Here is a 15,738-nt window from a genome sequence, read left to right as displayed (position 1 = left end):
ATGTCGATTCTGATTATGTTTTTTCAACGCCGATACCAATTATTGGAGGACCAAAAAAAGCTGATACCGATTAATCGGCTGATTTATATATAACTTTTTTATATATATTTGTAATAATGACAATTACAACAATACTGAATGAACAATGAACACTTTTATTTTAACTTAATATAATACTTAAATCAAATCTATTTAGTTTCAAATAAATAATGAAACATGTTCTATTTGGTTTAAATAATGCAAAAACAAAGTGTTGGAGAAGAAAGTAAAAGTGCAATATGTGCCATGTAAAAAGCTAAGGTTAAAGTTCCTTGCTCAGAACATAAGAACATATGAAAGCTGGTGGTTCAATATTCCAAGATCTTCTATATTCCCAGTTAAGAAGTTTTAGGTTGTAGTTATTATAGGAATTATGACGCGTCGACTATTTCTCTCTATACCATTTCTATTTCATATAGCTTTAACTATTGGATGTTCATATAGGCACTTTAGTATTGCCAGTGTAACACTATAGCTTCCGTCCCTCACCTCGCCCCTACCTGGGCTCGAACCAGGAAAACATCGACAACAGCCACCCTCGAAGCAGCGTTACCCATCGCTCCACAAAAGCTGCGACCCTTACAGAGCAAGGGGAACAACCACTCCAAGTCTCAGAGCAAGTGACGTTTGAAACGCTATTAGCGCACACCCCGCTAACTAGCTAGCCATTTTACAACGGTTACACCAGCCTAATCTTGGGAGTTGATAGACATGAAGTCATAAACAGCGCTGTGCTTCAAGTATTGCAAACGCAGTAAAGTGCTGTTTGAATGAATGCTTACGAGCCTGCTGCTGCGTAGTCAGGCTGCTCTATTAAATATCAAATCATAGACTTAATTATAATGTAATAACACACAGAAATATGAGCCTTTGGTCATTAATATGGTCAAACACGGATACTATCATTTAGAAAACAGAACATTTATTCTTTCAGTGAAATACGAAATCGTTCCGTGTTTTATCGAATGGGTGGCAACCCTAAGTCTAAATATTGCTGTTACATTGCACAACTGTCAATGTTATGTCATAATTATGTAAAATTCTGGCAAATTAGTTCACAACGAGCCCGGCGGCCCAAACTGTTGCATATAACCTGACTCTGCATGCAATGAACGCAAGAGAAGTGACACAATTTCCCTATTTAACATTGCCTGCTAACATGAATTTATTTGAACTAAATATGCAGGTTTAAAAAAATATACTTCTGTGTATTGATTTTAAGAAAGGCATTGATGTTTATGGTCAGGTACATTTGTGCAAAGATTGTGCTTTTTTCAGCAATGCGCTTTTGTTAACCGTTTGGTGAAGCTGAAGTAGGCTGTGATTCGATGATAAATTAACAGGCACCACATTGATTATATGCAACGCAGGACAAGCTAGTTAACCTAGTAATATCATCAACCATGTGTAGTTAACTAGTGATTATGTGAAGATTGATTGTTTTTTAGAAGATAAGTTTAATGCTAGCTAGCTACTTACCTTGGCTCCTTGCAGCCACAAGGTTCTTCTGACGCTGCACTTGCGTAACAGGTGGTCAGCCTGCCACACAGTCTCCTCGTGGATTGCAATGTAATCGGCCATAATCGGCGTCCAAAAAGGCCGATTGTTATGAAAACTTGAAATCGGCCCTAATTAATCGGCCATGCCGGTTAATCGGTTGACCTCTAGTGTGCACATAGACTGTCTTCTCTTGAGAGCCAGATCTGCCTATGGCGGCCTTTCTCAATAGCAAGGCTATGCTCACTGAGTCTGTACATAGTCAAAGATTTCCTTCATTTTGGGTCAGTCACGGTGGTCAGGTATTCTGCCACTGTCTACTCTCTGTTTAGGGCCAAATAACATTCCAGTTTGTTCTGTTTTTTGTTTTGTTAATTCTTTCCAATGTGTCAAGTAATTATCTTTTTGTTTTCTCATAATTTGGTTGAGTGTAATTGTGTTGCTGTCCTGTGGCTCTGTGGGGTGTGTTTGTGTTTGTGAACAGAGCACCCAGGACCAGCTTGCTTAGGGGACTCTTCTCCAGATTCATCTCTCTGTAGGTGATGGCTTTGTTATGGAAGGTTTGGGAATCGCTTCCTTTTAGGTGGTTGTAGAATTGAATGGCTCTTTTCTGGATTTTGATAATTAGTGGATATCGGCCTAATTCTGCTCTGCATGTAATATTTTGTGTTTTACACTGCACACCATAAAGGGCAATGGGTTCAATAACTGATTCAAGTATTTTTAGCCAGATCCAAATTGGCGTGTCAAATTTTATGTTCCTTTTGATGGCATAGAAGTCCTCTCTCTCTCTCTCTCTCTCTCTCTCTCTCTCTCTCTCTGCAACACCTCAGGCTGTTGTTCTTCAGATCCAGCTGCTGCTACCCTGTCACATACACAATCACAATATAAACACCATACTACTCAGTCACAATAAACACAGACACACACACCAAATTCACATACACATGATGCACTCACACACACACTCACACACAGCCTACCCCTGTCATACTCCCTTCAATCTTCCCCATGTTGTTGCATATCATTAAATATCCTCAGCTATTTTAGATGATGTTTCCTCTTCCTCCCTCTGTCACAATCACGGCCTCTCGTCACCGAGCACATCATGGTCCTTAGGAGAAAGAGGTGGAACCCTTCAAATGCTGCAGGTGACTTATGGAGAAACCAGTATGATGTTGTCAGGGCAGAATATGGCTCAGTTAGTGAGTTACCTCAGTACCTTTTGCTGGTGCAACTGACTAGCATGTGTATGAGAGTGAGTCGATGTGGCTATTTGTAGGTCTTGGGTGTGTGTGTGTGAGAGAGAGAGTGACTGTGTGTGTGTGAGAGAGAGAGAGTGACTGTGTGTGTGAGAGAGAGAGAGAGAGTGTGTGTGTGTGTGTGTGTGTGTGTGTGTGTGTGTGTGTGTGTGTGTGTGTGTGTGTGTGTGTGTGTGTGTGTGTTTGGTCATTCATTTCCTCATCATAGGGGATTTGAAGTGATAATTTCCTCCTTCCGATTGAATTTCTCCTGGTCAAGGGTGAAGACAGGAGGAAATGAAAGACAAATGAAAAGATAAAGAGAGAGAGCGTTCAAACTTGACTGATCAGAGTGCATCCCCCATCAGCCTTCGCTGGTCCACAAGGCTCTGAGCAGACCTTAGATCAGTGTCTGGGGGTAACTGTGCTTTCCTCCTGCAGGGATGATGGTAAGGAGGGGCTGAAGTTCTACACCAACCCCTCCTACTTCTTTGACCTGTGGAGAGAGAAGATGCTGCAGGACACAGAGGACAAGAGGAAGGAGAAGAGGAAACAGAAGGTAATGAAGGGCAGCCATTGGCCCGTCACCAGCATCCTGTCTACATATTGGCGGATTCAGCGTGGTGTCGTTAGCCCATTGGTCCTTAACTGAGGGGCTGTGTCACCAAGTGGCTTTCTGACCCTAACTAATTTCAGATCAGCCCTCCATATCGTAAGCATAATCTCAGCCATTATGAGCCCAGTAGTGGAACTGTTCTTGGATCAGAATTGCCAGTATTATTAACATCTAGAGCTACAGATGATATATGGGATGAAGGACATAACACTGTAGTCTATGGTCAGTGATTCACACACACACACACACACACACACTGGTCGATATGGGTCAGTGGGGTGGGGAAAGATGAGGTGAGCATAAATCACTGATTATACAGAATGACCACAGTACATATCGACCCATAGCGTACTCTACACACACACACACACACACACACACACACAGACATATTAAAGCATAGATTCACGAACACACACACACATTAAAGCATAGATTCACGAACACACACACACACACACACACACACATTAAAGCATAGATTCACGAACACACACATTAAAGCATAGATTCACGAACACACACACACACACAGGGAACCATTAGCTATGTATCTGTAATAGATGAGCATCAGGGAGGGGAGGATACAGGGTGGTTCTCTGTTGTCTAGTTATTTACTCTAATTAATGGTTGGCTCTGCCCTCTCTCTGCCCCCGCTCCTCATGAGGGAGCCTTTGTTTATCCTTAGAGAGACACACTCACATTTCCATACACCCACATACTGTACACACAGCTGATCTCATGTGGGGCCCTTCATAAATACACATTTACTATACTGTATACACACATACGTACCGTACACACAAATGCTCTCATGAGGAAGAACGCTGTGCATCCTCAGACACACACACAAGCATGAGGGAGCCTTTGTATATTGTCCGAGATCTCCTTCCGTCTCTCACACAAACCCTAAATTACTGAGCAGTCAGCCCCTGTGCAGAAGGAGGGGTCTCCTGCCCCGAGCCCCAGGGGCTCCCTATGACGCTAATCAGCACCAGCTTGAGAGGCGGGCCATAGCCCTCAGTTCCCCATACCATTCAATCAGAGGCCAATGTGGTTAGATTTCCAAACACAACCAGTCAATGAGGTAGAAACTTCCACAAGGAACCCTGCCAGAGAAGTTTGGGATATAGAAGTTGAGGTTTGGGTTTTCATGGTGGTGATAAATGGTTCAGTCACAAGGCTCACAGTCAGGGAACAAGGGACAGTTACAGGGGACAGTTACAGTAGTCAGGGGACAGTTACTGTAGTCAGGGGACAGTTACAGTAGTCAGGGGACAGTTACTGTAGTCAGGGGACAGGGGATAGTTACAGTAGTCAGGGGACAGTTACAGTAGTCAGGGGACAGTTACTGTAGTCAGGGGACAGTTACAGTAGTCAGGGGACGGGATAGTTACAGTAGTCAGGGAACAGGGGATAGTTACAGTAGTCAGGGGACAGTTACAGTAGTCAGGGAACAGGGGATAGTTACAGTAGTCAGGGGACAGTTACAGTAGTCAGGGGACAGGGGATAGTTACAGTAGTCAGGGAACAGTTACTGTAGTCAGGGGACAGTTACAGTAGTCAGGGGACAGTTACAGTAGTCAGGGGATAGTTACAGTAGTCAGGGGACAGTTACAGTAGTCAGGGAACAGGGGATAGTTACAGTAGTCAGGGGACAGTTACAGTAGTCAGGGGACAGGGGATAGTTACAGTAGTCAGGGGACAGTTACAGTAGTCAGGGAACAGGGGATAGTTACAGTAGTCAGGGGACAGTTGCGGTAGTCAGGGGACAGTTACTGTAGTCAGGGGACAGTTACAGTAGTCAGGGAACAGTTACAGTAGTCAGGGGATAGTTACCTTAGTCAGGGAACACAAAAAGTTACAGTAGTCAGGGAACAGGGGCAGTTACAGTAGTCAGGGAACAGAGGACAGTTACAGTAGTCAGGGAACAGGGGACAGTTACAGTAGTCAGGGAACAGGGGGCAGTTACAGTAGTCAGGGAACAGGGGACAGTTACAGTAGTCAGGGAACAGGGGACAGTTACAGTAGTCAGGGAACAGGGGCAGTTACAGTAGTCAGGGAACAGGGGACAGTTACAGTAGTCAGGAAACAGGGGCAGTTACAGTAGTCAGGGTACAGGGGACAGTTACAGTAGTCAGGAAACAGGGGCAGTTACAGTAGTCAGGGAACAGAGGACAGTTACAGTAGTCAGGGAACAGGGGACAGTTACAGTAGTCAGGGAACAGGGGACAGTTACAGTAGTCAGGGAACAGGGGCAGTTACAGTAGTCAGGGAACAGAGGACAGTTACAGTAGTCAGGGAACAGGGGACAGTTACAGTAGTCAGGGAACAGGGGACAGTTACAGTAGTCAGGGAACAGGGGACAGTTACAGTAGTCAGGGAACAGGGGACAGTTACAGTAGTCAGGAAACAGGGGACAGTTACAGTAGTCAAGGAACAGAGGACAGTTACAGTAGTCAGGGAACAGGGGACAGTTACAGTAGTCAGGGAACAGGGGACAGTTACAGTAGTCAGGGAACAGGGGCAGTTACAGTAGTCAGGGAACAGGGGACAGTTACAGTAGTCAGGGAACAGGGGACAGTTACAGTAGTCAGGGAACAGGGGACAGTTACAGTAGTCAGGGAACAGGGGACAGTTACAGTAGTCAGGGAACAGAGGACAGTTACAGTAGTCAGGGAACAGGGGACAGTTACAGTAGTCAAGGAACAGAGGACAGTTACAGTAGTCAGGGAACAGGGGACAGTTACAGTAGTCAGGGAACAGGGGACAGTTACAGTAGTCAGGGAACAGAGGACAGTTACAGTAGTCAGGGAACAGGGGACAGTTACAGTAGTCAGGGAACAGAGGACAGTTACAGTAGTCAGGGAACAGGGGATAGTTACAGTAGTCAGGGAACAGGGGAGAGTTACAGTAGTCAGGGGACAGTTACAGTAGTCAGGGGACAGTTACAGTCACACCACTGTGTGTTTAGAAAAGACAGAGGACACAGAATATATAGAAAGAAGTATTTCACAGAATACTAGGCTATGGGCCTATATATACAGTATTCAATAGACATTGTTTTGTGTAGACAGGGTATTGAGTTGGGATGGTGGGGGAGTTGGGGCCAGATCCCAGTCTAATAAAAGGCTTAACTCAGTGGGGTTATAAAGCCCTATTCATTTCCCCTGCACCACAATACACTGGCAGCCATTACAGTACAGAGTACAGAGCCCTTACAGATAGCCAGGTGAGGGAGATTTCTGGGGTCTACACACAAATACTGTAGTTCTGGTTTGGGTTCAGATACATTATGAGATACAGGCATACAAGTACAGGATGGTGGAATAAGAGACGACTGTGTTTCTGGCATGGACATTATGGAGCTATGTGAGTGGATAGACATGATATCCTTGGCTAGAGAAAGTGAGTGAGAGAGAAAGAAAGAACAGAGAGAGAAAGAAAGAACAGAGAAAGAGAGAGAGAAAGAACAGAGAAAGAGAGGGAGAGAGTGTACAAGCATCTCTACAACAGATCAGGGCACTTTTTTTCTGGAACAAACTGGTTTTATAAACTACCAACATGCAGGGACTGGATTTGCCCCGATTGCCAACCCCCCACAATGTACTCCCCCCTTCAACACAATATTACTGGTCAGGTTCCCTACCCATGCTCTAACCTCTCTCCGTCCCTTCGTCCTCTCCCCTGTTCTCATCCCGTCTCTATTGTCTCTGACTGTGTGCAGCTGGAAATGCCTTTTCATTTGTGGCCGGAGGGCCTTATAAGAGTCCCCTCCCCCCCAGAGGTAAGGCTGACCCCCCAGACCCTGTCATGGGACCCTCAGGTTATCCTGCTGCCCCCCTACCTAACCCCCCGTGAGGCATTTGCCCTGCATCAAAGCAGTGGACTGGCCCCCACTAACTCTGCTGCTAACCCCTCCTACTTACCTACCTACTATTTACCTACCTACTACTTACCTATCTCTTACTTACCTTTCTCCTACTTACCTACCTCCTACTTACCTACCTCCTACTTAGCTACCTACTACTTACCTACCTTCTACTTACCTACCTCCTCCTTACCTACCTCCTTCTTAGCTACCTACTACTTACCTGGAAACCCTTGTTAATCACCTCCCTAACTACAAAACACTTCTGAGACAATCGCTGGCTGGCCGGATTGTAACCTCCTAGGTTAGCATGCAGCCCTCCCTCCACCTGCTGCCCACTAACACAGACCCCTCCCTCCACCTGCTGTCCACTAACACAGACCCCTCCCTCCACCTGCTGCCCACTAACACAGACTCCCTCCCTCCACCTGCTGCCCACTAACACAGACCCCTCCCTCCACCTGCTGCCCACTAACACAGACCCCCTCCCTCCACCTGCTGCCCACTAACACAGACCCCTCCCTTCACCTGCTGCCCACTTCCCACTAACACAGACCCCCTCCCTTCACCTGCTGCCCACTTCCTACTAACACAGACCCCTCCCTTCACCTGCTGCCCACTAACACAGACTCCCTCCACCTGCTGCCCACTAACACAGACCCCTCCCTCCACCTGCTGCCCACTAACACAGACCCCCTGCCTTCACCTGCTGCCCACTAACACAGACCCCTCCCTCCACCTGCTGCCCACTTCCCACTAACACAGACCCCTCCCTCCACATGCTGCCCACTAACACAGACCACCTTCCTCCACCTGCTGCCCACTAACACAGACCCCTCCCTCCACCTGCTGCCCACTAACACAGACCCCCTCCCTCCACCTGCTGCCCACTAACACAGACCCCCTTCCTCCACCTGCTGCCCACTAACACAGACCCCTCCCTCCACCTGCTGCCCACTTCCCACTAACACAGACTACCTTCCTCCACCTGCTGCCCACTAACACAGACCACCTCCCTCCACCTGCTGCCCAATAACACAGACCCCCTCCCTCCACCTGCTGCCCACTAACACAGACCCCTCCCTTCACCTGCTGCCCACTAACACAGACCCCCTCCCTCCACCTGCTGCCCACTAACACAGACTACCTTCCTCCACATGCTGCCCACTAACACAGAATACCTTCCTCCACAAGCTGCCCACTAACACAGACCCCCTCCCTCCACCTGCTGCCCACTAACACAGACCCCTCCCTTCACCTGCTGCCCACTAACACAGACCCCCTCCCTCCACCTGCTGCCCACTAACACAGACTACCTTCCTCCACATGCTGCCCACTAACACAGACTACCTTCCTCCACAAGCTGCCCACTAACACAGACCCCCTCCCTCCACCTGCTGCCCACTAACACAGACTACCTTCCTCCACCTGCTGCCCACTAACACAGACTACCTTCCTCCACAAGCTGCCCACTAACACAGACCCCCTCCCTCCACCTGCTGCCCACTAACACAGACCACCTTCCTCCACCTGCTGCCCATTAACACAGACCCCCTCCCCTCGGTGTCTTTGGGTTTCCACTAACTACCAGGATGGTTGTGATCTGATATTTCTCCCTGTACTTCACATGTAAGAGGTTCAGTACTTTAGTACTACTATGTACTTGGTCATTCAAATTAGGGGTGAAAGTAAGGTGGTCTGGTACGCCGTACCGGTAAAATAAATAGTGGGGGTACGCCGTACCGGTAAAATAAATAGTGGGGGTACGCCGTACCGGTAAAATAAATAGTGGGGGTACGCCGTACCGGTAAAATAAATAGTGGGGGTACGCCGTACCGGTAAAATAAATAGTGTGGGTACGCCGTACCGGTAAAATAAATAGTGGGGGTACGCCGTACCGGTAAAATAAATAGTGTGGGTACGCCGTACCGGTAAAATAAATAGTGGGGGTACGCCGTACCGGTAAAATAAATAGTGTGGGTACGCCGTACCGGTAAAATAAATAGTGGGGGTACGCCGTACCGGTAAAATAAATAGTGAGGGTACGCCGTACCGGTAAAATAAATAGTGGGGGTACGCCGTACCGGTAAAATAAATAGTGTGGGTAAGCCGTACCGGTAAAATAAATAGTGGGGGTACGCCGTACCGGTAAAATAAATAGTGTGGGTACGCCGTACCGGTAAAATAAATAGTGGGGGTACGCCGTACCGGTAAAATAAATAGTGTGGGTACGCCGTACCGGTAAAATAAATAGTGGGGGTACGCCGTACCGGTAAAATAAATAGTGAGGGTACGCCGTACCGGTAAAATAAATAGTGGGGCTACGCCGCACCGGTAAAATAAATAGTGGGGGTACGCCGCACCGGTAAAATAAATAGTGTGGGTACGCCGCACCGGTAAAATAAATAGTGGGGCTACGCCGCACCGGTAAAATAAATAGTGGGGGTACGCCGTACCGGTAAAATAAATAGTGGGGGTACGCCGTACCGGTAAAATAAATAGTGGGGGTACGCCGTACCGGTAAAATAAATAGTGGGGGTACGCCGTACCGGTAAAATAAATAGTGTGGGTACGACGTACCGGTAAAATAAATAGTGGGGTACGCCGTACCGGTAAAATAAATAGTGAAATTTTACCGTACCGGTAAAATAAATAGTGGGGTACGCCGTACCGGTAAAATAAACAGTGGGGGTACACCGTACCGGTAAAATAAATAGTGGGGCTACGCCGTACCGGTCAAATAAATAGTGGGGGTACGCCGTACCGGTAAAATAAATAGTGGGGGTACGCCGTACCGGTAAAATAAATAGTGGGGGTACGCCATACCGGTAAAATAAATAGTGTGGGTACACCGTACCGGTAAAATAAATAGTGGGGGTACGCCGTACCGGTAAAATAAACAGTGGGGGTACACCGTACCGGTAAAATAAATAGTGGGGCTACGCCGTACCGGTCAAATAAATAGTGGGGGTACGCCGTACCGGTAAAATAAATAGTGGGGCTACGCCGTACCGGTAAAATAAATAGTGGGGGTACGCCGTACCGGTAAAATAAATAGTGGGGGTACGCCGTACCGGTAAAATAAACAGTGGGGGTACACCGTACCGGTAAAATAAATAGTGGGGGTACGCCGTACCGGTAAAACATGAGCCTATCACAATAATGAAAACAAAATATCAAGAAAACTGCATGTCAGAGGCATGGAAAAGAGAGAATGGACATGAACACTTGTGGTAAAGCCTACACTCCAAAATACTATATGGTTCGGCGAGAACACTGGCATTTTTCCAAGGCAGAGATGAGTGGCTGAAACCGAGACACGCGGACAGCAGTGGACACATACAAAGTGTCATTACACTTTTTGGTGTGTTGTGTAGAAGAGGTCTCTTTCCATTCATCACTGTTTAGAGGTTGGAGATATGTTGTGAGTAGATGAACATGCGTGGTAGTAAAGGAGCCCTTTGAAGTGATTGTTTGACAATCAGATGAAGACATCATGACTGGTTGAGGTTATGCCAACGTAAAAGGTCATACATTTTAAAAGTTAAATCACAAATGTTTAAGACTCACAGAAATCCTATTGAATTAGTAGGGATTCTGTATGTAGTTCTATGATGAGGCCATGAAATGACATAGAAGGTCCTGTATCAGAATAAATTAATTCTACTTTCACCCCTGATTAGTATACAATCTCCATGACAAATGATGGTTAGGTAACTGTACCAGGTCCCTCCCTCCCACCCCCAGACTCCCAGGCTGGGTTAGAACCTGCATGGGGGAGTAGAGAGAGCAGTGGCGGTGGCATTACGCTGAGTCTGTCACACACACACACACTGTATACACACACACACTGTATACATACACACACACACACACTGTATACACACACACACACACACACACTGTATACACACACACACACACACACACTGTATACACACACACACACTGTATACACATACACACACACTGTATACACACACACACACACACACACACACACACACACACACACTGTATACATATGCACACACACACTGTATACACACACTGTATACACACACACACTGTATACACACACACACACACACACACACACACACACACACACACTGTATACACACACACACTGTATACACATACACACTGTATACACACTGTATACACACACACACTGTATACACACACACACACACTATACACACACACACTGTATACACATAAACACACACACACACTGTATACACACACACACTGTATACACACACTGTATACACATACACACACACACACTGTATATACACACACACACAGCAAGACACACTCCTGTGTGCCGCTGGCACATTCAGATGGAGGATGACTGCATGGGTTAGTCATACAGGGTCCTGAAATTAGCCACATTTATAACAGTAATTACACATGCAGAACCCACACACACACTCAAACATGAACACACACACTCAAACATGAACCCACACACACACTCAAACACGAACACACACACACAGCGACCCACACACTCATCACTCATAACCATTTTAACTGATTAAGGAAAGGCTTGCGAGTACAATAAACCTTCGGGTCCATTCCATATTCTCTGGTGTGTGTGTGTGTGTGTGTGCTTCTCTCCACCCGTGCTTCCTCAGCGTAATGGCCTGTGATTAATCGTGGCTAATCAATATGCATTACTGTTAGGATTCATGATGTTCCCTTCACTCTGCTGTGTGACTACTGTCTGCCCTGGGCATCACAGGGACGGGTTGGGGGCGGGGTCAACTACAGCTAGCTAAACACAAACACAGGCTGACAACCGCCCAATCCACGTCTCGTCAAATCACTACCCACCCCTCTGTCACATGCCCGCCTGATCACCTGAGCATGTGTCACGGAAACAAATGTCGCGTCTCTGGCATCATTAAAGGTGAAGACTGTTATTTATCAAATCAATTCTCTGTAAATATTATTACATGATTAGACTAATCATGTCAATTGAATTAACTAGGAAGTCGGGGCACCATGGAAAATCTTCAGATTACAAAGTTATCATTTTCCGAATATAACTCTTCAGATATTTTAATATCTGATCAATTAGTCTTCTAATTAATGAATTATTCTTTACCTCACATCAGTCTCATTCCAAACATCGTAAATTGATAGCTATCTGCATGAACCCAGCCTAAACTATGAATCATCCATACACTATTGGCTTAATCATTTATTTACCAACTAACTAAATAATCACAGAAATGCATAAACAAACAGACAGTAGATATTGGTAGGGAAGATCAATGATAGGGAAGATCCCCTAGTGGGCTAAGCCGATATGACGGCTTGGTGGACAAAGGGAAGGGGCTGAGGACTGAGAAATTAGCGGGAAAGACAAAATGGATCACTACACACTGGATAATTATATTAATTGAAATGCTAATCCTTTGCACATGAACGCTCGCTCATTCGGGAATAATTCAAATCAATATATTTACACCCATATGTCGTTGTTGTCTTCTCTGTTGGAATCGTTGGTCCGTCTGCGGGAGAGTCAGTTCATCAGAGAGTCTCTGGTTACTCATGGTGGTAGCTCTATCGGCGGCTCCTGATAGTGTCTGTTGTCATGGATACGTCAGGCGTCCATTGTTCTTAAAGTAGTTGTTTCGGCGGTTGTCGGTATTTGCATCCCAGGTTGACATCATTTCTAGCTGCAGACTTGTAATTAGTATCTAAGATTTGCTCTTATTTTGTAGGGATCGATAGTCTCAGAGTTTAGCCATTTTCAGCCGTGTAGCCAATGCTCCAAGTTGCATAGTTTTCTAGTTTTGGTAGTCAAACCTGTGCCACCTCAGCTTACACCGAGATATGCGTAGTCTGAAGAGGATTTCCTCAGGAGGGTTTTTTATTCGTAACAATAGAAAAGGGGGGTTCCGTGTTGCCAGATCATGTCTGTGCTCATGGGGGCGTGGCCGCTGACTAGTGAAACTTTACAGGGAATTAAATTCCCTCAAATTAAAAATGTTGACATCACATTACCTAATTTCACAAATAGTTTCATCTTTACTCATTCATTTTATACAAGAATTAGATGCAAACCCCATAATTGAGAAATGTACACATTCAGAGATATAGTTATGTGGGAATGGTCCGTGGACACTTAAGGGACAGTTATGTTGAGTGTGTTTCATGTCCTTCGTGAGGTCACCAAATGAAACACACTCACACTCAACATAACTGTCCCTTAAGTGTCCACGGACCATTCCCACACTCTCAAAGGTGGAAATATTGTTTAAAACTCCCATTTTGGGGATTTAGGAGTTTGGCCAAGTGAAATCCCTTGTTCTCTCTCTGCATGACCAGGGGGAGAGAGTCTCCGCCAGGAATTTATGGCCTGAGATAATAGTGAGAGAGGGGGAAGCCACGATCTACACCCAGAAAGAGCCACGTCATGACACAAACTAACAACACAACACATGTTATCTACATGAGTTAGATTAGAGCTATACTAACAGGAATGTTGATTGATCAAACAATCGACCAAACAATATTTTTCACTTGATTGGCTTGATGATGGTTTAGACTTGGGAGAGGGCTATGTATGTTTCGATATGTCTCTGAATGGGGGGCTCTGTAGGGTTATGTAGTAGGGAATAGATTGAGAGGAGATAAATTTGCCTACTTAGCATAATTATTTGAGGCCGATGCTTTGCTGCCTCTTAACGAAAGTGTTTGACCAAATTGCTGAGATTTCTGCTGCATAGCAACAGTCTAGGAACACCAACTGTCTTTTTCTGTCTTGGATGTTCCCTGTAAGCTAGCTAGGTGGTTTTGTTTTAGACAGACTGTGAATGATGACTCCCTCTTGTTCTTTTGCCGCTTGCTTTGTGCTTCCTTCTGGCGCTAACCGCGTTGTGCTAACCGCGTTGTGCTAACCGCGTTGTGCTAACCGCGTTGCGCTAACCGCGCGTTGCGCTAACCGCGTTGTGCTAACCATGTGCCAAACACTCTGTCATGTTTTGTTACTGTGTGTTCTTGTCAGACTGCACTGTGTTGTAAGTGGCGTGCTTTGTGCTTTTTGTGTGTTCAAATAAGCTCTTTTCTTTTATGACGATTTCTTTGTATTTGGTTCTTTGTCTGAACGATTTCTTTGTCTGAACAGCTCTGTTGTCTTTGAGTGAGTGTTTGTTTGGAGCTGTGTGTGTGTGTGCGCTCCAGTCCACTGTTTATTTGGTTTGTAAGTGGCGCATGCACTATGTTAAATTGTATGATTTGCGCTCTGCCGCTGTGTGTGACTACTGTCAGTCCAGATGTGTCACGTCATTTTGTGTTTCAGAGAGTTTTGCTTCCTCGTCTGACTCACTGCTCTCCCGCTGTCCTGGTCTTGCCGCTCTCAGCAGCCAGCGGTGTTGCGTTCCAGTGCTCTGTGTGGTGTTCATTGGTTCCCTCTGGTGCTTCTCTTGTCGTTTTGTTCTTGTAGTTGCAGGACCCCCACCTGTATGATCAGGTCTATAGGTACTTAGACCTCCCAGGACAGGTATGTGATCTCATTACAAACCATGTGTCTTTTTACAGCTCATCGTCCCTAGGACAATATTTAGACATGTTATAATGCATTATGAAGACCTAATGTCACGTTCCCACTGCTGTAGGTATGGGAACTAAGAATTCTGTTGTGTATTTTGGCAAAAACTATTTAATTAGTAAAGTACAGTTCAATTCGTTGTACTATTATTTGGACATGATCTTTCTTTTAATTTTGGTGTACAGTAGACACCATGTTTCTTGTAGTACTATACATTCAACATGCCCTGTAATGTCCAGCTCATTCAACTAAAATGTCAGCTACAGCTTTCCTTGTTCCCAGACTTCACATAGCAGTGTGGTATTCCTCACCTACACTATGTTCTGCCTTACACTTGTTCTGTGTTGTGTGCCACCTTCTGTGTGTCCTGTTTTATATATGTGTAGACTGAGCATCCTACTCTATGTCTATGTAAACATTCCATATGGCTTAGTATCCAATGAAAATGAGAGAGTCACTATGACAACAGCTACTGTGCAAAGCCAAGAGCAGAGATACGTTTTGCTTATGAGGCTTTATGGGATTGTGTTTGTGTTTTTTGGTTTTACTATCCTTGTGGGGACCAGAAGTCCTAATAAGGATAGTAAAACAAGAAACATTCAGATAAGTGGGGACATTAAATATTATTTAACTAGGCAAGTCAGTTAAGAACAAATTCTTATTTACAATGACAGCGTACCCCGGCCAAACCTGGGCCAATTGTGCGGTTGTGATACAGCCTGGCATCGAACCAGGGTCTGTAGTGACGCCTCTAGCACTGAGATGCAGTGCCTTAGACCGCTGCGCCACTCAGGAGCCGGTCCCCACAAGGAAAAAGGCAATTTTTGGTTTAAGGGTTAGTTTTAGTCTTAGGGTTACAATTAGGGTTAGAAGTTAGGGTTAAAGTTAAAGTTAGGAGTTAAGG

The 15,738-nt window shown here is 45.6% G+C and overlaps 1 protein-coding gene across 1 annotated transcript in view; it reads left to right on the top strand.

Moving 5' to 3' along the window:
* Positions 1–15,738, top strand: part of LOC115121689 (actin-binding protein WASF1-like) — a 146,921-nt gene that overhangs the window by 113,062 nt on the left and 18,121 nt on the right. The window contains 2 exon segments of the mRNA XM_065026288.1: positions 3,219–3,336; positions 14,730–14,786. Coding sequence (XP_064882360.1) covers positions 3,219–3,336; positions 14,730–14,786 — 175 coding nt within the window.

The sequence above is a fragment of the Oncorhynchus nerka genome, linkage group LG13 (assembly GCF_034236695.1).
Source record: "Oncorhynchus nerka isolate Pitt River linkage group LG13, Oner_Uvic_2.0, whole genome shotgun sequence".
Lineage (NCBI taxonomy): Eukaryota > Metazoa > Chordata > Actinopteri > Salmoniformes > Salmonidae > Oncorhynchus > Oncorhynchus nerka.
This window is presented reverse-complemented; position numbering and strand designations above follow the sequence as displayed.